The sequence below is a fragment of the Mustela nivalis genome, assembly GCF_964662115.1.
Source record: "Mustela nivalis genome assembly, chromosome: 13".
In the NCBI taxonomy this organism is placed as follows: domain Eukaryota; kingdom Metazoa; phylum Chordata; class Mammalia; order Carnivora; family Mustelidae; genus Mustela; species Mustela nivalis.
The window spans coordinates 33535714-33560416 of NC_139032.1; the positions used below are offsets into that span (position 1 = coordinate 33535714).

The 24703-nt window shown below is 38.6% G+C and overlaps 1 protein-coding gene across 17 annotated transcripts in view; it reads left to right on the forward strand.

Moving 5' to 3' along the window:
• The window catches only part of KDM4C (lysine demethylase 4C), a 518729-nt gene that overhangs the window by 431082 nt on the left and 62944 nt on the right, over nt 1-24703 (forward strand). For 9 of the 17 annotated variants that reach the window (XR_014301838.1, XR_014301840.1, XM_082695162.1 and 6 more), the window contains 2 exons: nt 13913-13963; nt 16270-16440. Coding sequence is in view for 12 of the 17 variants with exons in the window: in XM_082695162.1 (XP_082551288.1) it covers nt 13913-13963; nt 16270-16440 (222 nt within the window). In the remaining 5 variants the exon portion in view is untranslated. The remainder of the gene's footprint in view (nt 1-13912; nt 13964-16269; nt 16441-24703) is intronic. The other 8 variants (XR_014301839.1, XR_014301841.1, XR_014301843.1 and 5 more) reach the window with 1 other exon arrangement.

Here is a 24703-nt window from a genome sequence, read left to right on the forward strand (position 1 = left end):
TTCCTAATTTAAAACCACTAGCAGGGCGCCTGGGTGGCTCAGTGGGTTAAGCCGCTGCCTTCGGCTCAGGTCATGATCTCAGGGTCCTGGGATCGAGGCCCGCATCGGGCTCTCTGCTCAGCAGGGAGCCTGCTTCCTCCTCTCTCTCTGCCTGCTTGTGATCTCTCTCTGTCAAATAAATAAATAAAATCTTTAAAAAAATAAAAAAATAAAACCACTAGCAGACATCTTTGAAACTGTTGTTGTTTATTTCAATAAGAAATGGCAAAATCATCTTGATTTCCTTGTTTCGAAGATGGAATCAGCTACCCATCAAGGATCCCATGTTCTTTTTTATAGTTGCTCTCTATTAGAAACCAAATTTGGAATGAAGGGTGTTTTTTGTTTTTGTTTCATGTGAACACCAGCTGCTTTGGCCAGGGGGCCACATTAGTGACAGAGCAGGAAAATAATTATTTTTCAAATGATCAAGAGTTTATGTTGATATGTCCAATTTTTTTCTGCCTTTAATAAGTTTATTTATATACTGTTCTAATTTATATACTAAGGGCTTATTAATATACTTCCTCCTGTTACCATTATCTGGTCTTTTTATGTCTCAACATAGGTTGTCATACCACACATGTTTATATTATGTTGCTGATAAAAATTTTAGGGATCTTTGTTTTCTTTTTTTGTTTGAACCACTGGATCAAGTGTCATGGGATTGGTTTCAATGTTTATACGTCTAGAATAGCCCACTTTCAATCATCACCTAAGCACCTCTCTTCTAAAAAGAAACAAAAACAATCTTTATCTTCCTTTAAGGAACAGTAAAGCAATGAAAATATAGGGCACTAAATATTATGATACCATCAATACCATCATTTTTAGGATATTAGAAAAATATAAAATTTTGATGTTTTGTCTAAAATTCTTTTAATTTCTTATGGGCCTGTTACTCTCTGGAGGGTGACCTTCTGACTCTCAGCTTCCATTCATTATCATTTCAGGATAATGAATGGTTCCCAAACTTGAAAATGTTTTAAACTTTTTCGAAAAATGGATGGGATTAGGGTAGAAACCTCATAAACTATGACCCCATTCCAAGATATTTAAATGAACAGAGCCCAAGGAAAATAAGACCACTTTTTAAAGACTTTTGGTATTGGAGATAAACTGTTTGATAATAGGTTGGCCATGCATACTGCCCGCCTCTCTTTTCTTTTTTTTTTTTTTTAAAGATTTTATTTATTTGACAGACAGAGATCACAAGTAGGCAGAGAGGCAGGCAGAGAGAGAGGAAGGGAAGCAGTCTCCCCGCTGAGCAGAGAGCCCGATGTGGGACTCAATCCCAAGACCCTGGGATCATGACCTGAGCTGAAGGCAGAGGCTTTAACCCGCTGAGCCACCCAGGTGCCCCCCGCCTCTCTTTTCTTATCTTAACATTTATCTAGTCAACTCATAAAAAATAATCTAGGTACAAAGGTTAGTTATGGAGAACTTCAGTTAGATTGCTTTGAAACTGTTCAATTCAATATACAGGGATCCATGGAGTGCCCTGGAAATAAAAACACAATTTTTTTTTAAAACTTAGCCTAACATTAAACATTCCCCATGACTTGCCCTCATTCACACACCTTTTGTACACAGATGTACTTTTTTGAAAAAATAATGATACACATTTATTCAACGTGAGTTGTGTTCTAAAGGCTTTACAAGTATTATGTCATTTAATCTTTACAGTACCATTTGTAGTAGGTACTACTATTAACCCCTCTTTACAGTTGAGGAAACTGAGGCAAGGGGTACTTAAATTATAACTTTATATATCACATAGGTAGTAAAGGGAAGAATAGTCAAAACTAGGCAACCTGATTCAGTGCCCAGGCTCTTAGCTACTATGCTCTATGACCATAATAAGATAGGCTAAATAAAGATAAGGATGTTCTAGGAACTGAAAGAAGGAAGCTTCTAACTCTATTAAAGGCAATCAGGTAGAATTCACAGAGGAGGTTATAGCTATGAGTTTTGTCTGCTCTAAGTGTGCCCTTCTAATGCCAGTGAGTTTGCCTTGGCTCCAACAGGGTTGACATATCAAACTCAGCAATGGATTGAATCCATCCTTTCTTTTTCCTTTTTATTTTCACTCCTTTAGTCTGGAGCTCAGTTCTGTAGCTCAACTCTGTCCACTTTTAGTTTCTCTCCCAATCTTTTATAGAAGAGAACCAGAATTTAGCTAACACTCATCTAACAATGATCTGAATGATCTCTTCCTGTCTCCCAGATCTGGGTGTCTTTGTGTTTTGTTGGCAGTAGGTTTGTTTTGGTGGATGTTGTTTTTCTTATTAGAGTTTAGATATTGCTAACTCCCTCTCTGTTCAGTTACATTTGCTATGACTGACATACTCTTCTCAGACTTATGGACAATTATCTGGTGTTTGTATTAGGTTTTTTATTCTACATATGTTATTTTCTATATGCCCTGCTGACTTTGCACTGAGATTGAAAACCAGAATTCTAACCCAAGAAAAGATCTGGAGTAAAAAATTCTTTTTTTTTTTTTTAAATTTTATTTATTTGACAGAGAGAGATCACAAGTAGGCAGAGAGGCAGGCAGAGAGAGAGAGAGGAGGAAGCAGGCTCCCTGCTGAGCAGAGAGCCCGATGCGGGACTCGATCCCAGGATCCTGAGATCACGACCTGAGCCGAAGGCAGCAGCTTAACCCACTGCGCCATCCAGGCGCCCTGGAGTAAAAAATTCTTAACAAGGATTAAAAAAATACTACAGTGATTCAGGCCTGAGTCTGATCAGTCTTCCTCAATCAAACATATAGTAAATAAGAGAAACCCCTTACCCTTTCATCAATAGAAATGTTTAGTTGAGATCTCAATCCATGTATCCCAGTGAGAAAGTTAACACCAGGTTTGCCTGGGAGAAGAAATATTTAGAACAGACATTTTAGAATATTTACTTTTGGAAGGAATTGTCCTCTTGTTCACTTTATCAGGTAAAACCAATGAAGACATCATTTTTCTTAATTTTATAAAGAAAACAAAATATGTCCTATTTCATACTTCTCTGCCCTCTATTCAATACCCCACATTTAGCTTCCTCCTTCTACTTCTGTAGCCATTTCCACAGGAAGGGTAGGGATCAGAGAGTGTAGAGCTTCTCTCTGCCATGCTTTTTGTCAGGAGAAAAAGGGCTTGAGTGGACCCACAGCAGAAGGTAGGACAGCCCTGGTATTGAGTCACTGGCCCTGGCTGTGGGGCATAGAGGAGAGGTTCCACTGATACTATCCCCAGAAGCTTGCCACAGGACCTCATAGACTCTGGGCCAGAGGCTCTTGTGCCTCAAATTGAGCCATCTTCAGCTTACTCATCTGTACTTCCCCCTTTTCCAGATCTTTTTCCAAGTCTGGCCACTTGGGAAGGGTCTTTGCACCAGCCGCAGTTCAAGCATCATCTGCAGGTGTTTTAGATACATTTCTGATACTAACTGAAGTGCTCCAAGGGATTTTTAATCTGTGGGAAGAGAGAACAGATGCCTCCATTGCCTATTCAAGTTTTAATCAGCAGGGATACAGAAACTGATCAGAATAGGGAGACCATGTAGTCAGAGCAGAGGCTGAATGCCAGTGGTTCTTCTCTTTTACCTTGTTCCCTATGAGGGGCTACAGAGTTGTGGCAGTGTCTGTGGAGTTGGCTGCTGTTGGGTCTGAATAAAGGTCATATTTTGTGACCATACAGTTGCTCTGTATTAATGATTTACATGTCCATTCTAGAAAAAAATTTACTTTTGAGAGTCTGGGCCCTTCCATTTAAGGAAATTCTTGCAAGCAGTCAGCTCTTGAATCAGATATAGGGTCAGCAAACCACATCATCATCCAGGAGTAGAAAGCAGAGTCAGGTCCCAAGGGGTTCAGAAAAATATCTCCTCCCCTAGAGTAGCCTTTCTCCAGACTTTCTGATCCTTTAATCTGGTTGGATAAAAGAACAGCATCTCAAATGTATTTACTGGAAATATCCAAATGCAAAGAAAAAATGTTAGAACATATATCTTGTGGGACACCTTATTTATTTTGCAAATAGGCAATACTTACTCCTGAGGGCCGGAGGAGCCCCTGAAATAATTTGGAAGCCATGTGGGGGGCTGAGGCCTAACGTATTTTTAAGGTGAGTGTTAATAGTTACCCTCTATAGAGTCTTGATTAGTAGGAGATCTCTTATCTGATGCCTTGGTTATATTCATCTCTCTCAAAATGTGTGATAATGTGTGGCTTCACAGAAAAGAATGTATTGCTGAACTTTTTATTCTGGCCTTGTAAAACTACAAATGAATCCTTATTTTATTTAAAAAAAAAATCAAGAAAGAGATGCATCTTGGTGCAGGTGTTTGGTTTTTATCACAAAAGCAGACTCAGCAGAATCCCAAGGAGAAACTTGACATTGCTCGTTTCCTCCTTGGCTCTGTTATTCCCATCACGCTTGTACTGCATGAAGGAATGTTTACATGGCACAGTTGATATTTGCCAACTTCAGGGACTACACATACTGAGGAAATCAAGTCTTTCCAAGAACCACTTACCTCGTTTCATTTTTCAGTATAGGTAAGGTGTGTTTCCATGTAAAATGCTTGCTCACATTTTCACAGAATTAATATATCTCAGTACCCAGAAAATGTTAAGCTTTTCAACAAGTTATAATTGTTTTTTAAAAAGAAAATAATTGAAGCATGCATTATTGTCTGATAGCTTGTTAAGAAAATTAAGTAGTGACACTAATCCCATATTTTAACATTGACATTAGAGTGAAGCACCACGGATGAGGTGGAGAAATAAAAATGGAATCTGTCAACAGACAGACAACAGGAAAGGGTTATTTGACATTCCCGCATCTTGTAAAGCATAAGAGACAGAGTTTCTCTATTCCTTCATGTAGAAAACAGCAATTAGATGTCATAGTCGTAATGAAATCCATAGATACTGACAAAATGTAATGAAAATGTAACTTTTTAAGACTATTTACTATGAACAATAGAAATGGCAATTAAAAGAGTTCCAACATTTCTATCTAAAAATCTACTCTCTAGGTCAACATTACATGTCCACTTTGAACAAACATGATATATAAAACCCTGGATTAACTAAAAAGCCCTTGTGAGGTCTCTTGGCAGGAAGCCAGTCAGCCTGAGGTTATCCAGCTTCTTTGTCCTTTTCCACAGGATGTTGGTAGCCATCTTGGGGTCTGATGATTTCACAGCTGCAAATCAGCACTTCTTTTCTTTCTAGGCAAAATTAGGTGGTTTCTTGACCATTTCTTTTATTTCCTTTTTTTTTTTTTTTTTAAGATTTACTTTATTAGTTGAGAGAGGGAGAGAGCATGTGCTTGCGCAAGTAACTGGGGAGGGAAAGAGAGAGTGAGTCCCATGCAGACTCTGCACTGAGAACAGAGCCCAAAGTGGGGCTTGATCTCAACCCAGAGATCACAACCTGACCTGAAACTAAGCGTGAGATGCTCAACCCACTGAGGCACGCCCCCTCCTTCACCATTCTTTATCTGAAATTGGCTTGTTTTCTTTGTGAGATCTCATGGATTCTCTCTGTTTTCTTTGTGAGATCTCATGGATTCTCTCTGTTTATCCCCCACCATGTGTAGTGGATCTATGAAATTTTAGAGGGCAGTATCTGAAGAAATGTAAGAAATTACTCTTTCGACATTTTTAAATAAAGCATTATTTTAATTTTTCTGTGAGCTGTTACTGAGTTGATCGAGCGTTCAGAATCCTTTGAAAGGGGCAGGAGGCAAAGGAATGAAATGCTCTTTTTTTGTGGGCATTAGATATCGTAATCAGTTACAATCAGTTACCTTCCATTTTGTTTGTCCCTCCTTGAGTACTAGATAAGGCCTTTGGTTAAGTTTGTCCCTCCTTTCCTCATACATTTCTCAGGAATTAGAAGAAAATACAAAATTTCCAAACCCTTGTATTCAATATTTTCTAATTTTACCTTCATATCTGTTATTATATATATCTGTCATGTGTTTGGAATAGACTGGTGCCCTTACCAGATACTGAGAAGTAGCTTTTGCCAAGGCTGTGGGGACCACAGAGATTAACTTTAGGTGATATTTAAGAGAACATGAGGGCTACAGTCATGAAACTGGAAAGGAAAGCTTCCTTCTATGAAACCTCTCAGTTTTTTTGCCATCCCTTCCTGCCTCCAAAGGAACCCCACACATTTCTCTTTCAAGCATGGTGTTAGGCACTTAGATGCATTTAATTAACACTAGATAGAGAGGTAGATGGATATTTTCTTGATTAATAATGGAAAGATTTTGTGGGTTTGTCCTCTTTGATTAACATTGGTGGGGTAGCTAGGCAGATTCTGCACTTCTGCTGTTGTGATGGGCAATAGAAAACTTTTGACCAGCTTTTCTTCAACTGTCCCTATGGCTATTTCTCCTGCAATTTCAAAAGAAGGCTAGGAAGCTTCACTTTAGATCAATCTCTCACTCGCTGTGTCTTTCTCTCTCTTCCCTCCTCCACACCCCCTTCTTTCTTTCTCTTCTTTTCTCTCCTCCTTTCTTGCTCCCCCCTCTCTTTCTTCCTCCCCCTCACTTATGCTCATATAACTACGGTATCTTTATGGAACCACAACTGCCTATCCCACCATGATGTTCTCTTCTATTCAGGGGGACAACGCTCCTTTGTTGGGAGCAGTGTATCAAAGTAGATAAGGTGAATAAAATTTAATGTAACGCCTAATATTTGTACAGTGCCTTCTGTAGTTTACTGTGCCCTTTCATACATAACTACATTATCTCATTTGGTCCTCACAGTCACAACCTCCCTGGTATATGATTGTACACATTTTATAGATGATAAAATTGCACTTCAGAGAGGTTTACCAGATCATCAGGGTCAGAGCATATGTGACATTTCATTTAGATTACTGTTTTGGTAGTCACTTTTCCAACTGGAGACTATGGCTTGGGTTAGTTTATATGGTGTCATTATTTACCTGGGTTTCCTTCTTGGTGGCACAGAAAACTATAAAACCATTTAATTAGTCTGATTTACTTTGGATTTCCTTGATAAGAACTTTTTTTTTTGGCATCTATTTTAAGCTATTTTTAACCCATTCCCCAACTGTAGTTGAGATTTAGAAGTCCTTTTGGGAAGAATACCATTTAGAGATGCTTGCTTCTCTCTGTTGAAAATGCCCCCTCTGAGGTAATTTTTAAGTTGTATTACCCTATAGTTGAGCCATTACTTCTCCTTCTCCTTCCCTCCAAGTTGTAATTCCTCCAGCATTTTTTTTTTCTCCAAGATTACTTGGAGTATTTTAGTTTCTTTCCATTTTCATGTAAATTTTAGAATCAGCTTGTTAATTTCTACACCTACAGAGCCTGCTGTGAATGATTGAGATTTTGTTGTACCTGTAGTTCTCTCCACATTCCATTATTGCTACCCAAGAAGCCTGAAGAGCTCCTGAAATGTAAAAGCCCAAGGTAGAGCTTCTTAGGGCAGGCATCCAGGGACTCCCATGTTCACTAGCAACTAATGAGTTCGAACGTGACTTAGGAGTTGCTCGTGTCAAGTTTCATCTTAATAGTGGGAGACTTCATACTCCTCCAACTCCACCAGTTGATATGAACTTTCCTCTTTGCTGTTTTTGAAGTAAGTTGTTTACTATTCAGAATAAAAAGCAGGTGATGCCGACCTGTTGAGAGTTTCCTACATTAACAGAGTGAGCATCTAGAGATGTTTCTTCTGTCCCAGTCCTCTTCACTTACCTACCAAACAAGACCTCTGATGTGAGCTAATGACTCAAATGTAAAAGAATTAGTTTTTTCTCAGTATCTTCTATAGACATTAAAGTGAATAAGACCTTAAATCTTCTGGAAAAGTGCTTACCACCATTTCCCACTGTATTATATATTTGTACTTAAAAACCCACAAGAAATAAAAGTACACGTGAACAAACATACATGTAGAAAATTAAATACTTGTGACATTTTTTTGAGTCTGCATGTGCATTTCTGCCAATAGAGCAATTATTTCTTCATGAAGCCTGAAGGATTTGGGTTTTTCTGGGTAGAAGATTTTTTCCTAGTGCCTGTAATTTTACAAAGAAAGCTTTCATTATACAAGGTAAATTTATATGAGTGACTTCTACTGCATGAGTTTGGTAAAAGAAGAATAGTGTGTATTAATTTATTTACTCAGATCCCTGTAGGGATTTTTATAAAATGGTTTTTAAAAAATACAATAATAATATCTCATGGGTTATTAAACCATAGGAATTAGGGAGAAATAATTAAGTTGAGAAGGTAAAAGAGTTCTGGAGAGAAATGGGAATGTCCATTTTGGCCTATTTATTGGAGAAGTTACTTCTCCAGCTTTGCTGGCTCTGCATACACAATTATATTCAGATTTACACTATTTTTAACATTATTATATAGATGGAGAACCCAGTCAGGATGTGATGCCCGAGTTTTCGTGTCTGAGAGACCACCAAGGAGCTAAGCACCAATGCAATCACACGAGGGTTTATTTGACAAGCTTAAGCTTGGGTCCAAGTATACCCAACACAGCAGAGTAGGGACTTGGACCCTGAAGTGACATGCTTATGCTTGGGCCCAAGTACACCCGACACAGTGGAGTAGGGACTTGGATCCTGAACCAGAATACAGTCAGAGTTTTTAAAGGCAGAGTAGGGGTGGACTCGTCGGTGGGTGAGGACAAAGGGGATGATGTAAGTCTCTAAGAAAATTTGGAAGCAAGGTCTCCAGGACCTTGAGGGGCTAGCTATTGTTGGGAGAAAGGTTATTCATTACCAGTAATAAAAATCTTCTTGTGAGACCCTTTAGATGTATATCAGTGGGTCATATACTTGGGAATGATTGCTGACACTATCTTGGAGGTTTAGAGATAAAGTTTCACACTTCTCCTATCAAGTGCCCTTGTTAGTGAGATTTGGGTTTGGAAGAAATTTAACTTTATTTCCATTTCCTTCTGTCTCAGCCTCCTTCAGTTTTATGGTGGGGAGGGCAACATTAGGGCTTGGGGAACTGAGTTATTCCCCTCTGGAAATTGTGCTATTATTAAATCTCTAGGACATTTGTAAACCAAGGGAGACTCCTGTCTTGCAGGATTGTGATCTCTGCAAGTTAACTATTTGTTTTTCTTTTATGGCAGCCAGGGGTGGCTGAGGAATGTCATACATATTACCGAGGGGAGGGGAGTGGGTGGAGAAGGGGTACAAGGTGTCAGCTTTTGCTTTGCCAAGTTGGCTGTACTTATCTCAGGGCTAGACTCGAGTTGGGTACAGCCTTGTTTTTCTTGGCCTCCACAAGGGATTTTCCCAAGATGACATTTCTGACCATCACTCATCTTGTCAGATGGTGGATGACCCTTCTTCAAGGTGTATTTGCAGCTGAGACTTTGCTGGGTCTGATCAGAGAAGATCCACCTTGGCAAAGTATAGGAATCTTCCTTCCTTCTGCCACACAGGACTCTTCCCTGAACCTTTGCTTTAGAGGTCTTATGTGAACTAACTGCTCTCCACTCTCAAAAACCCAATGGGGAGAGATGATATTGGAGAATGCAGTGCACGTTCCAACCTCAGTACTAAAGTTAGGTTCTTGTGTCACTTTAGGTCACCCCAGAATTAGCCATAATGCCTCCATAATTTCACAGGGATGCTTCCTTTGAGTTTCATTTCACTGTGCCCTTTTATCTTCAGTATATACAAGTACCATTCTATAAATAATATTGTTGTAATTTTTTATAAGGTTGTTAGTGCCTTTAAATATTCCAGGTGATAAAATCTTTTTTATATTTTAATATCTAGGAAAATTTGTCTGTTAGAGGATGAGAAAAGATTTATAATTGTATTCCATCAACTCTAGCTAGAATTTAACAAGTCTGTTACTTTTGAGGCAGTGTGGTATTAGCAGTTTCTGAAACTCTGTCCACAGTAGAAATCACATTACCATTGTAACAGAGATTTCAAAATATTGCTTATGTTCTACACAGCTTTGAAAGTAGGATAGTAATAGTTATTAGACCTGCCACTAGATATTAGTATTTAATACATTATTAAAGAGGCAAAGATATTGCACCACAAATTTGTTTTTTTAGTATTATTTCAATTAGTTTCTTCTGTACTCTTTCATTGTTTTGTTTTATGCATTTAAAACCACTGTTCTGAATAGGTGCCCACAGGCTCACAAAGTAGCCAATGGTAGGAGTTCATGGCATTAATCACTGGACTCAGACTGCCTTCCTAACATGTGTACATGAGTGCTTCCTGGCTCCCTCCAATCTGGTTCAGAAGTTCCCTGTAGTGAAGTCTGTGAAGGGCCCCTTCATGCCTTCAACTGGGCATTCTTAATACTTTGCATTTTGGTCAATTATGTCTCTCTTTCCTACCAGTTTTTGAGAGAAGGGACTTTCTCATTCTTTTATTTAATCCTCAGCACCTAGCACGGTGTCTTACTTGTAAGGAGCACTCAGTAATTGCTTGTTTAAGTGTCACTTTTTTCTGTGTCCCTCCTTGCATTAATTTTCCTCTTTGCATCACTTGCTAGCTGGTTCTTGGCTCTTTGGCTTGGAATTTATGGCCATAGTATACTTGTCAGGTAATGGTGATTTCTTTCATCCTGTTTTGTTCCTTCCTTTCCCTATTCTCTCTTTCATTTCTTTCTTTCTTTAAATTTTTTGTAGTTAGCCTATTGGATGTTGGTGTGCCTTTAATGAGCCAATCCAGGTATTAGGAACATCTGTTTCTCCTTATTCAGGTTGTGATCATTGATAGTTAGCAGTCTTTTTTTTTCCCCCAAGTGTGGCCATTTATTTCAACATCAGTAGAGTCTTGGGAAAGTTAGAGAGCTATGTAAGAAGGGCCTCTTTCCTTTCTAAGCCCACACCTGAAAGCAACATAGTGGAGAGAAAACTCTTCTACATGTAAACAATTGGATCCTATTATTTGTGCTGCCCCTTATAGGTGACTTAGTATGATAGGAAAGATAGGTATAGCAGTGAGTCCCAAAAAGATTTGTTGAGGGGTTTTGTTTTTGTTTTTATTTTGTTGCTGTTCTTGGTTTTTTAAGAAAACCTGAGAACAAAATGTGTTCATTTTACTGAAATAATGTCTTAGGAATCAGTAAGGATTATTAAGAACGAAATAAAGATGCCCTTTTTTATACCACATTTGGCCTAAATATAAGAAATAGAAGTTAACTCAGATGAAATTTTTAAACTAAATTTATGTGTCCTTCCACGTTACAAAGTGTACATTTTAAGTCCTTCTTTTATCTTATTTAAGTGAAAGATAAATGAGAGCATTGTCTTTTATTATTAAATAATTTGCCTTCAGCTTTTTTTGAGCACATCAGTTAAGTAGACCTGACTGTTGTTTAAAGAATTTAGAAACTTGCAAGGACTCTTGTATTTTATTACACTTAGTGTTTTCGATAATAATTAAATAAACACATAATAGAAAGTACAGAGAAGTACAAGAAAGAGCAAATAAACTGACTATAGAACAATGAGAATACTGTAGCTGGTGATTCTGTAGGTCATACATTTAGGCTGTGCTCAGCTGGGTGGTTCTTTCCTTCCAAGCAGATTGCCTCATTCATCTATGGTCAGCTGTAGAACTACTTACCATTTTCTATCTGGGTTCATGTCAAGGGCCCCAGATGTGACTTCTGGTCCATGTGATCTCTCATCTGTCAGTAGGATAATTGAGTTTGTTCAGATGACAGCAGAAGGGTGCAGGGTGCAAGGCTTCTTGAGCAAAGGCATTGTATTGGCATACTTCTGTTGTATTCTTTTGGCCTAGGTAGGACAGGTTGCAAGACGAACCCAGATTTGAGGGATGAGGAAATAGAGTCCAGCTCTTGATAGAAGGAGCTTCAAGGTTTTATTGCAGTAGATGCAAAAACAAGAAGGAGTAAAGATTATTGGTATTTTTGCAATTTACCACAGTGTGTATATGTGTGTTACATGTACATATGGAAAAATGGACTATATGTGCAATTATACATTCTACATTTTTCATATCCAGATAGACTCCAAATCCTAGTTGCTAGTTGAATTGAGTATACCGAGGAGATAAAATTATTTCTTACCTGAGAAATTTCTCAGTGTGTATGTAGAACAAAGGAAGTACTCAGTAAATCAGAAAAGAAAGGAAAAGAAAAATGTAACTTCTTTAGGCAAGTGTGTTAATTCCATTAGGTCCACTTCCTGGTAGGTTTTATTTCTCCTCTGATTTTTGTCAACGTTTATTCTGATGGTTGATGATACCAGGGCACTCAAGATGGAAGAGTGCCTGCCTGTGAGCCCCATGTTAGCTTCTCACCATCTCTGAGATCTTGGAAAAGTCCTTGACGTGTACCTCAGCTTCTTCATCTATTTAATGAAAATAACAACTATGTCACAGTGTTATTGGGAGAATTTAATTAACTCAGGTATATGCATGTGTGTTGGTAACTCTACCTATGTAATTGTGCCCCAAAACCTCTCTGATGCTTTGGTGAAATATCTGTAACATTTCCTACTTAACATTTTTTCCCCATCCGCAGCATTTCAAAGTGGCTCTAGCTTTCTTTAAAAGAAGTTGTGCTTTTTTTCTCCCTTAAACCACTCTTCATTTCTGCTTAGTGCATGTTAAAGGAAATTTAACTTCCACAGCATTACCTTGTGTACTAATCTTCAAAATACCATAGCCATTTCTATAATCTGATGGAACCTCTTGCATAACGTCTGTCTTCTTTGATCAGAAATGACAATGTTAACATCAATAAATTCCTGTGCTTTTCTGACAGGAAATATTTTTGAGAATGTATAATCAGTTATGGGTATGCTTATCAATAAATTTTTCCCTGCAAAAATAAATCAGAAAGCCTATCAAAATAGCATTATGGGGAAAATCTGTTTTCCTTAATACTCCTATGAAATGTCATGCCTAAAGCTCAGGGAAATTTTTATTTAGATGAAGGCATTTAGTTTGTGTGTTGACCATCTTCCCAGCCAGCTAGTTTGCATAAATTTCAGGTCCTATGTAAGAAAAAGGTGATTATAATCTAGAGTCAGCCTTTTCCTCTATCAATCTGTATTGTGTTTCTCTTTCCCTGACTGACCACTTCCACTTTCCAGACCCTGTGAATTTCACCATAAACCTTCTTTATTCCCCCCCCTCAACCCACATACATCCCTATCCACCCCAAGAAAGAGTAACATCTTCCTATAACTCCCCTTTGTTTTCCTCTTTTCTGGGCCATGAATTAGAATCAGTCCTCTCCCATTTTGAAAATATATCTGTACCCACTCTCACAGTTTGTTCATTTTTAAAAATTATTTATTCTTTCTTTCATTCGTTCATTTTTTGTTCATCCAGCAGCATTAGTATTTTTCATGCTGTGGTGGGTACTGTAGGAAAAAAAAAAAAAAAGGCATGTAGTCCTGGTGCTGATGCATGGATTTTACTCTGCTGTAGGAGGAATAGTCAATGAAACTGTAATTTGGGCAGGGTTTTAAGGGAGTTGCAAACACAGGCTTTCAGAGCATTGGGGTTAGGGGAGGAGGCCTCCATATGCCTTCTTTCCTAAGGACCATAGCTTTGTGGCCATGTTTGACAAGACTTAGAATCAGAAGTAGATGAAGTAAAGAGCAAGGCAGTGATGGTTTGGGGCTGGATTCAGCCTTGTTATGTGAAATCAGGGTGCTGCAGTCATACATGCCAATTACTGAGGGACAGCAGAAAAGAGTGGCTTATTAACCAGGGGCTAGCATCCTAGGTATGTTCTCCACTTACAAAAATGAAACCAGTTAACAGTTGCCCATGAGTCTAGGTAGTTGATGTACTTTATCCTGTTTTTATAGCAAAACTTTAATGTAAGTATTATCCCTTCTACAGATGAACAAACTGAGGCTGATAAAGGTTCAAGATCACAAGATCACACAGCTAGTAAGTAGCAGAGCTTAGAATTCAAATCCAAACCATTGTTTCCTTACAGGGTTAATTCCAATTTTAATAAAATATGCATAAGGAAACTAATACCATAATGAAATACAGTAGTTGCAGTCCTGAGCATGAGTGTTTTTAAGTCAGTTTGACAGAGAGGGATAACATCTGCAGAAAGTGCTGCCATTGCCACTTAGGGCCACTATGTATGGTCACACAGGTTGTAAATTTTGCCTCCTACAGTTAGCTGTAAATGGTACATTCTTACGGAACAGTCATGGGCCCAATTTTGGAGTTATATCACTACAGACTGTGCTTTTATTCACATTTCATTATTACATTTGAGTTGTTTTCTTACTTTGAAAGGTTAGATATATTTGAAGGGGTTGGGTGAAGAAATGAAATAGGAAACTAGGTAATTATTTCAGCACATATAACATACTGTGGCCTAGCTATTAATGATTTCTACTTCACGGGTACCTGGATGGCTTAGTTGGAGAGTATACCACTCTTGATCTTGGGGTCATGACTTCAAACCCCATGTTGGGGGTAGAAATTACTAAAACAAACAAACAGAAAACTTAAAAAGAAAACTTATAAACAAAACAAATGTTTTCTACTTCAAACATAGTGCACTTACTTACTGTTGTCTTTTATTGAGATGTTTATACACCTAACTGACTATAACTATTAGATGCTATACACCTAATTATTCCCCAAACAACCCAGCAGTCACTGGGGAATGATTTTGTTTTGTTAGGCATGTGAGAAACTAGATGTCAGAGCTCACTCTACAACTAGGAGACCGTAGGAACATGCTTGTTGGGAGGGCGTCGCCCCTCCATCCAAATCATGAGCATTTGTCCTTAGTTCCTTACTCCAAGGTTTCATCTCCCACCTGGCCAGGTGTAATAAGCTCCCCACTCACCTTCTTCACCTATAGCCATATAAACCTGGATCACTTTTCTTCTATATTTAAACTTCTCCGTGCCTTCCTTAGGCCCATAGGATAATGTCCTGACTCCTTAGGATGGCAAAGGGACTGCCCTTCTCCCTTCCCCACCCCACCCCCATAGTCTGACCCCAGGCCATTTCTACAGGCTTATACCTTGTCTTCTCCTCTCCCACATAAGAGCAGGATGTGGGGAGAGTAGGAGACTCCTGCTTAACAGATACTAAGTGCCAGCTAGTATATGTGGAGGGAGTGCCGGAGCAGCAGAATGCAGCATATCGCCACCATCACAGTAAAGATTAGAACAGGCCCAGCTCATCAATGGATGCTAAACCTAAGCAGATGTATATAGGAACAGGATATTTGCATGGTATTAAAGTTTCTCCCACATATTGCTTCTTAGTTGTAAGGGAAAAAACAGTGATTGTAATGTGGAGAGATTGGACTACAGTTAGTTTAGGATCAAAATTAAGATCACCATTGAGAGCAGAGAGACAGACATGTGCCTCCAGAAGTGATATCCTAAGAAGAATATGACATTATCTTTATAGTGTTCTGACCAGGAATGTAGAATTTGAATCTAATCATGAGGAAACATCAGGCAAATGCTCAGTTAAAAAAAGGAGGGAGAGGGAGTGTTGTATTCTTCAGAAGTAGCACTCATGATCACAAAGACAAAGAATGGCTGTGGAAATGTTCCAGATTAGAAGGGGCTAAAGAGAAGCAGAAGCTAAGTGCAGTACCTGACTTGATTGGACCTTGCACTTGAGAGCAGGTGTGGGGTGGGGGAGTTGGGAGAAACCATGAAGATCATTATTGGCTCAGTTGATAAATTAGAACATACATTGTTGATTAAAGTATTGTATCCATGTTAGATTCACTGAAGTTAGTAACTATAACAATATTGTGGTTATGTAAAGGGAAATCCTAATTTTTAGAAAATATACAACTGATGTATTTAGGAGTAAAAGCCCATGATATATGTAGCTTATTCTTAAATTGTTCTGGGCGGAATATATATATATATACACACACAATTTTTAATATATAAATATACATGTATATAAAATAGAGACAGAATGTGCAAAAAAGTAATGGCAAAATGTTAAAAATATTGATAGATAACAGATGAATCTGGGTAAAGGGTCAATAGTATGTAGGTATCTTTGTGTACTACTCATATACTTGTAACCTTTAAGTTTGAAATTATTCCCCAATAAAAAGTTCAGAAATTAAAAATATATATCATGAGCATGTGAATTTTTTTCCTAAATAAATATATATTTTATTTTCTGTCCCTCCCTTTTATCTTTCTCCTGTTTCTTTTCTCTCCTTTTTTCTGTGCCACCTCTTTTAGAAGTCCAAGGCTGGTGAGAAGGGTATCTCTGTGGGGCAGACGGTCATCACAAAGCATCGGAACACCCGCTATTATAGTTGCAGGGTGATTGCTGTGACATCGCAGACCTTCTATGAGGTCGTGTTTGATGATGGCTCCTTCAGCAGAGACACATTCCCTGAGGATATAGTGGTGAGTAAATTCTGGGGTCCCTGCTCCCCAGTTCATTTTTTTTTTCTTTTCTTTTCTTTCTTATTAACATAAGTTAACTTATTAACTGTTTAACTTACTAACACTTGCCCCAGAGGTACAGGTCTGTGAATCATCAGACTTACACATTTCACAGCACTCACCATCACACATACCCTCCCTGATGTCCATATCCAGTTCATTTTTGTATAACTAAACTAGCCGTACCTTTCAGCTGTCCTGCTTTTGGCTTTTGGAGTAACTCATTTCACTTAATATTTGATCCAGGTGTGCTTTTTGGCACTGCAAAGAAGTATTATTTTCTAGGAGGTTCTCAGTGTTCTTCATAGGCGTCCTATGAACTTAGACTCATCTTCCCAAATTCTTTTAATTAAATGAGAAGTGTATGTGTCCAGGAAACATAAAATGCAAATTCACCTATTCTTTTCTGTTACAGAGCATGAGCATATTTGAATTCTTTTATTACCTCCTTTTCTTTATGCTTAACTGGAAAATATGGCTTTTATTAATCTGACCCAACAGTGATATCTGTGATTCAACAGAAACCTCTGTGCATGTGTCATATGGGAATAACAAAAGTCACACAGGAAAGAGATGGTGACTTTTACTGATCATCTTAACTGGTCCGGTCTGTATAGGAGGAGTAGGTGTGTGCGTATTCATGTCTGTCTGTCTCCTTCTTCTGTCCCCTCCATTAACACCTTGGGACTTAGAGAAACTAGTGAACATGTCTCACAGGCTTGCTTTTTAATAGGATGTTTCACAAGAAGAATACTTTACACAGAAGGTTTTTTGAAACCAAGGTCAAATCACTTACCTGAGACCAGGGTTATTCTAGTGGTCATCTTGTTATCTCTTTTGTAGTTAAGAGAAATGGCATTTGGGGAGAGCCAGGCCTCAAAAATGTTGTTGTAACCTCTGCTTTATCTTGGGTCTGTTGATGCTTTGCTCTTGTTTATACTTGGAAGGACATTTCTTAATGATTCTTTAATAATTATGTGTTATGTGCAATTGATAATTAAATGTAACTGTAGCAGACTGCTCATAAATACTTCTTGAATTTTGTTCTCCTGGGGCAAAAGTAACATTGATTCAGTCAGCTTTGTTATGCTTACTTTTCAGTGCCATTAAGAGGCACAAGTATGTAAACAAAGTGACCTTATCTGAAAGATTTTTAAAGCAAATGAATTTAGACAAAGAAATTTGAGGATTTGATTATATAGCCAAATGGTGAACTGTGTTTCATTGCAGAATTCTACCTGAAGCTTCACTTTACTGCATTGCCATTGCCATCCATAATCAGCAGCCGAGGTGACATGCTCTCCTGGTTAGAATTAGTTCTTTTTTTTTTTTTTTTTTAAAGATTTTATTTATTTATTTGACACAGAGGGAGGAGAGGGAGAGAGAGAGAGAGCATAAGCAAGCCAAGTGGCAGGCAGAGGGAGAGACAGAAGTAGGCTCCCCACAGAGGAGAGGGAGCCCAATGTGGGACTTGATCCCAGGACCCTGGGATCATAACCTGAGCTGAAGGTGTAGATGCTTAACCAACTGGGCCACCCAGGACCCAAGCACCCTAAAATTAGTGTCTTGAAGTACTCAATCCACAGTTACTGAGAGCCTGCTGTGCGCCACCACTAGGTGCTGGGAAAGATAATGAGAACATTCATGTGATTCCTGCTCAGTCTCAGGGGAGACAGGCTGGTAAATGGGTACTTTCTATACCATGTGAGAAATGCAATAAATGAACCAAAATCAACTTACCACCTGCTGGGTCCAGAAAAATGGACTCCACAAGATTAGTTAGGCTGACACGGACATGTACCACGGGCCAGTACTTCATCAAGAGTTTGTTGTGCTTCAACTGATTTCATCCTCACAACCTCACATGCTAGTTACTACTATTTTTTACATTTTGCTGCTGAGGAAACTGAGGCATTAGGAGGTAAATAACTTCTCCAAGGTCACACATAGCTAATCAGTGTCAGGAAGAGTATTCAGACCCAGTGTCTGGCTCTGGAGCCTCTTCTTAACCCCAGGAAGAAAGTAGGAGGAGGGATGTGCAAGAGCGAGAAAAGCAGAGAAGGATGCAAGAGACCAGGCCTTGGCTTTCAGCCCTGCCCAGGTGCATGCTTAATTAAGAGCTGGCCTTCTTTTGTGCAGGTGACCACTGAGCTGGCGGAGTTGAGTTTTTCCTGGGCATTGTGGGGTGGGATGGGAGACTTCTGAGCAAATAGTTAGATCTTTATCCATGGTAGTCTTTTAATGAATCCCAAATTCCCTTTCACTTCACAAGTCTCTACCATACCCAGCTGGTTTTAAGCTTTCCTAAAATGTCTTTAGCTTGTATATTGGAAAAGAATGTCTGTGATCCTGGAAGTTTTTTTGAAATTCTAAAAATCTCTCCTTTGACACCTTCTGTTTCCTCTCTCTGTGAACCCCATACAAAGATGATTTTAAGTATGTGTGGGCGTTGTGAGAAGAACACAGGTCCTAAAATTCATAGAATTGTTCAGGAGCACCTTGGCTTTTAAGTCAGTAAGAATGAAGAAGCAAAACTCTTTATAGCTTGATTAGCTATTATGTGGCACATTTGTTAAAGGATTTGAGGTTTAGCAGCAGGTTGTGTATGTGTGTGGGTGTGGTCACAACTCAAGCCTTCGAGGGAGGGGCAGCAGATGCATGTGCCTGGATTTGTGTGAATGATCAATTCTGCAGGAGAAAATAAATTGTAATAATCTGTGAGCAGGTCTTCTCTTTTGTCTGATTTTGTCTCCCTTAATACCCTGCCATACCCCTTCCAATCACTTGCATTATAGAAGTAGGAATATTTCAATCATGTTTTATTTCCAAATACACTTTTATTTTTTAAAGTTTTTTTAAAAGATTTTATTTATTTATTTGACAGAGAGAGAGAGATCACAAGAAGGTGGAGAGACAGGCAGAGGGAGAAGGAGAAGCAGACTCCCTGCTGAGCAGAGAGCCAGATGCTGGGCTCAATCCCAGGACCCTGAGATCATGACCTGAGCTGAAAGCAGACCCATAAGCATAACTGACTGAGCCACTCAGGCGCCCCAAATATCACATACTTTCTAATAGTATCACCATTTGATGGCTGCTGTGGCCTATTCATCTTTGTTATCTTGGCGAGGCATGAGATATCCCCAGCTTTACTACATTGGTGGCTCTATAGGGAAGAGTTTTTTCCAGCGTTGTGTTAGGGTTCTTCAGAGAAACAGAACAAATAAGGGTTGTGTGTTTGTATTTAATATAATAAATATGTTAAAACTATGTATATATAAAGAAGCTATATGTATAAAGATTGTGTGTGTATATATGTTATATATATGAAATTTTAAAAAAATTTTATTTAAATTCAGTTTATTTAACATATAGTGTATTATTAATTTCAGGGGTAGAATTTAGTGATTCATCAGTTATATATAATACCCAGTTCTCATTACATCAGGTGGCCTCCTTAATGCCCATTACCCAATTACCCCATCCCTCACCCAACCCCTCTTGCAACCCTGTTTGTTCCCTATGGTTAAGAGCCTCTTATGGTTTGCCTCCCTCTCTGTTTTTATATTATTTTATTTTTCCTTCCTTTCCCCTGTGTTCATCTGTTTGCACATATTGATGATACGGGACATTATGTGATTATGGAGGCTGGGAGACCCCAAGACCTGCAGTTGGCAAGCTTGAGACCCAGGAGGGCCAATGGTTTAGTTTCAAGTCCAAGTCCAAAGGCCTAAAACCCAGGAGAGCTGATGGTGTAGTCTTAGTCTGGGAGCCTGCAGGCATGAGATCCATGAAGAACAGATGTTTCATCTCAAGTGTAAAGCCCAGAAGAGCCAAGTTCCAGCTCCAAGCCAGTCAGAGAGGGGGATTCCCCTTCCTTGGGGGGAGGGTCAGTCTTTTGTTCTGTTCAGCCTTTAATTGATTGGATGAGGCCCACTCAAACAGGGAGGGTAGGGAGGGTAGTCTGCTTTACTCAGTCTATCAATTCTAATATTAAACTGATCCCAAAATACCTTTAGAGACTTACCCAGAATAATGTTTCACCAAAGACTCTTTTCTTCACCTTGTCACATGATGAGAAGCTCTGATTCTGTGGCAGAGTATAGTTTCCTTTTCCATAAAGCAGCCACATTGTATCGTTGGCTTGTAGCACACTATGGATCCCCTCCATTAGCCATATACTTTGTCCTCCTCGTCATCTAGCTTTCCCTGGATTTTATAAGGCAAACTTTTAAAATTTAAAAGATCATCAAGAATTGGTTGGGTTCTATGTTTCTTTCTGAAATTGAGGAAAGCTGCATGATTAAATGCCTTTGTCAACTAGACTGGTTTGAGATGGGGAATTTGATGTTGTGTTTTAAGATATAATGTAGTGTATAATTAAGTATATTATAAATCTATTTACATATAAATTATACTTATTCCTGTATATAATAGAATGTAAATATACTCATAGCACCATTTTTCAGGCCCTTAGTTGCTGCAATCATCCCACTTCCAGTTTTCTTTTTTAAATATTTTATTTATTTATTTGACAGAGAGAGAGAGATCACAAGTAGGCAGAGAGGCAGTCAGAGAGAGAGAGGGAGAAGCAGGCTCCCTACTGAGCAGAGAGTCCGTTGTGGGGCTTGATCCCAGGACCCTGAGATCATGACCTGAGTGGAAAGCAGAGGCTTAACCCACTGAGCCACCCAGGCGCCCCCCACTTCCACTTTTGATATCCATCTATACTAGAACTGTCCTCTGGGAGATGGGGATCCTGCCTAGCACCCTAATGGGGACTTTAGTCATCAGATGAGAAAAAAAAAATGTCATCAGGTTTGTTGCTGTCTCCACATCTTGCTGATGATGGCAGAATAATAATTTGGTGGAAATACTAAATACATTCCACACTCCTTAGAGAAGTTTTGTTTTCATTCACTAATATACCTCTGGCATCTGACACTGGGCTAGAAAATGATTTTTTCTATTGTTTTTCTATAACTCTAATCCACACAATATGCTTATCAGGTATGAATGCTTCTGGGAAGGCTTTTTCAGCAATGCAGTATGACATCAGTGTTACTGGCTAGTGGAGCGCTAGCTTCTCAGAGCTGTGGGTATTTGCTACCTAGAACAGCTGTAAGGATACAGCACAATTTCCGTTTTTCAACTTTGAAAATCAAATTGAGAAAAATCAAGTTCAATCATCCCAAGCTATATATTTATGTGTGACATAAAATATAGTCCCTTATGCAGCCTGGGGCTTTAGTGAATAAAGTTGCAGTCCTTTAGTTGTAGATTCTTGTGTTTTATAAACACAGCAGAAGTGAAACCTCTAATGCAGGCTCGCCTATCCATGTTTGAAAATAAATTTACCAGGCATTAAAATGCCAGTGTTAGGATTACATAACTAGAGAGTATTTGGAGAGAGAAACATTCTTTGGACTACCAGGAAATTTCTTCCCATACCTAGGTACATTATTTCTTTGATAGCTAGAAAATGTTCAAAATTTTTTCTCTCAACAATACACCTGCAGAATGTGTCTATCAGCCCAGTTGAACTCAGTATGCAATCTGTAGGTGTCAAGGGAAGTAATAAAAGATGTATTGCTACATGCCTCCATCTGTCAGTCTGTGAAATTGCGATACACTTCCTGATGAATTTTTTTGTCTCCTCCTATTTTGATGGGAATGAAAGTTTCCCATCTGAGAGAAGGCAATGAGCACTTCCAGGGCCTGCTTTTAGCTGCTGCTAAAACTTGGAATCTTCTAGCATGCCCATGTGGACACGAGAATGATGGCTGCTTCCTTTCATCTGAACTTAGAGCTCATTTCAAGGGAGGAGAATGGTGTGGGAGATCTGGATAGCTCTAGGACGAACACATAACATTCACCACCGGGTGTAAGAAGAGAAACAGGACCATTTAGAAATTTGACAACAAGGATCCATCACTGAAATTTCCATGAAGACTTGCTACATCTTTCAGCCTCTGTTGAAATGTAAAATAAGCACAGGAACTGTACTCTTCAGGATTCTGGGATGAATTGTCATGGCCTTTAGTTTCTGTGGGAGGTACCATATAAACTGAGGTTCTTAGAGCTAGTTATTTTTTTCCCGGTAATAGGCAAATTGCTTCAGCGTTCAAACCTCAGTGTTTTTCCCCCACTAAAAAGGGAATAATAATTTCTACCGCTAGGATTATTGAAAGGACTGAATGAGCTAAGTACCTGACACAGAGTTGGTACAAAATCAAATTTTTAGGATATTAACTTCAGTCTGTAGAACTTTTTTTTTTCCTTTAAACTCCTCATCTATTTTATGCTGCCCTTCTCTGGTCTTGATGAAGTTTAGTTGGAAAGTATGTTAGTAGGAATAGAATCCTGTTCCTACTTATTAGTTAAAGGGATTCCCACACATACATGTAATATTTCAGAGTCAGCTTACCATTTCCATTGCTGTAAAGCAGTCCTAGCATCTTCAGACTTTTAATAAAGAACCTGATTCTCTGCATTTATGCTTGTATTCTTCTGGGTGTTTAAAGTGTTATTTCAGTGGCTTTTTATAACAAAACCTGTTCCAAAGTAAGTTCATGCTCATTTCACAGATATGATACTTGCCAGGTCACAAAAAAAAAGGCTTTGAAAAAGCTTTGTTCAAGCTTCTCAAGCTATGTGGTAACACAGCTAGGTCCAGAATGCAGGATGGCCCTCTGCATTCCATTCTTATTGCCTCCATGCTTTTGGGTACCTTTCTAGGAATTCTGCTCGCTGTCACTTAGCATAGCTCTGGTAGAGTACCTTGCACCTCCTTTAATGGACATAGTGTGGGAGCTGCTCAGTAGTCAGCATTCTACAAGGCCCCACTCAGCAAAGTAAGTGTAGGGGTGACTCTGAATGTTCCAGAGGCAAAAGAGAATATTTGAGGGAGTTGAATAAACTTCTTAGTTGTTCCCAGAAACATTCTGGGATGTAGAAACATTCTATGCCATGAGATCCTGGGAAGCTTTTTAAAATTCTTATTGGCCCCTAGATTTTGAGGTTCTCTGGATTTTCAAGTAAGGTGGAAATCTCACCCCATCCCAGACCATCTAGGTTATGTTTGCTCCAGATTGATGCCTCTTACCTTCCTCTTCCTTTGACAGTCTTAGTTTTTCTAGAAATGATGGAAATTTGCCAGAGATATCTCTGAGAACTTTGGTTGGTTTAGGATTGCTGCAGGTATGGCCTATATGGCATTTAACTGCTCAAGAGTGGTGCCCTTGGTTCTCTTTCTGGACTGTGGAGCTGAGAGTCTGTGAGGTGTAGGCTTTGCCAAATTCCCATTAACTTTTACTCTTTTGGGAAGCCTTTTAGTCATGTAAAAGAATATCTGTTATTACTTTTAATTTTTTTTAATGTTTTTAAAATTTTTTATTATGTTATGTTGGTCACCATACAGTACATCATTAGTTTTTGATGTGGTGGTTCATGATTCATTGTTTGTATATAACACCCAGTGCTCCATGCAATATGTGCCCTCCTTAATACCCATCACCAGACTCACCCAACCCCTGCCCTCCCTCCCCTCTAAAATCCTCAGTTTGTTTCTCAGATTTTAGGCTATTTGATTTAAAGTTTACTTTTCAAAGTCTTCAAATTCAACGGACAGATTTATTCATAAATTTAATAATTTTTGCATAAAAAATAAGTGCAAAAGATTATTCCCTTGTAGTGTTTATATATTACATAAATTTGACAGGTCAAATCCTAAGCTTTTTAAATTGAAGTAACCAAATTTCCTTGGAAATCTTAACATGATTATAGATTCAATATATATGGTTCTTTATTTTTTAAATATATATGGTTCTTACAGTTGTAATTTTTTTAAGTATTTAATGTTCATAACTAGTTAATCAGGTATTAGCTTAGTACTTCATATTCTTCTGAATATTTCAAACACCTTCAAGAAACAACACATGAAGAGGTTCAATGTTTATGAAATACACTACTGCACCTTTATAAACATGATTTATAATGGAGAAATTGTACTTCATTAATTGATGGGTAAATAAATAGAATCTACCCAACTGAGGGGGAATATTATTATATTGGCCAGGAGTTTATTTAGAAAAAATAATCAAAGAACTTCAAGACCATTCAGAGTAATAGAGTGTGGTTGTGTCTTTGAAGACTAAACACACAGTTTCTGGTCAAGGGCTCCTAACTGAGGTCAGCTTTCATCTGTTGATCAGCTCTCTAAACAGTG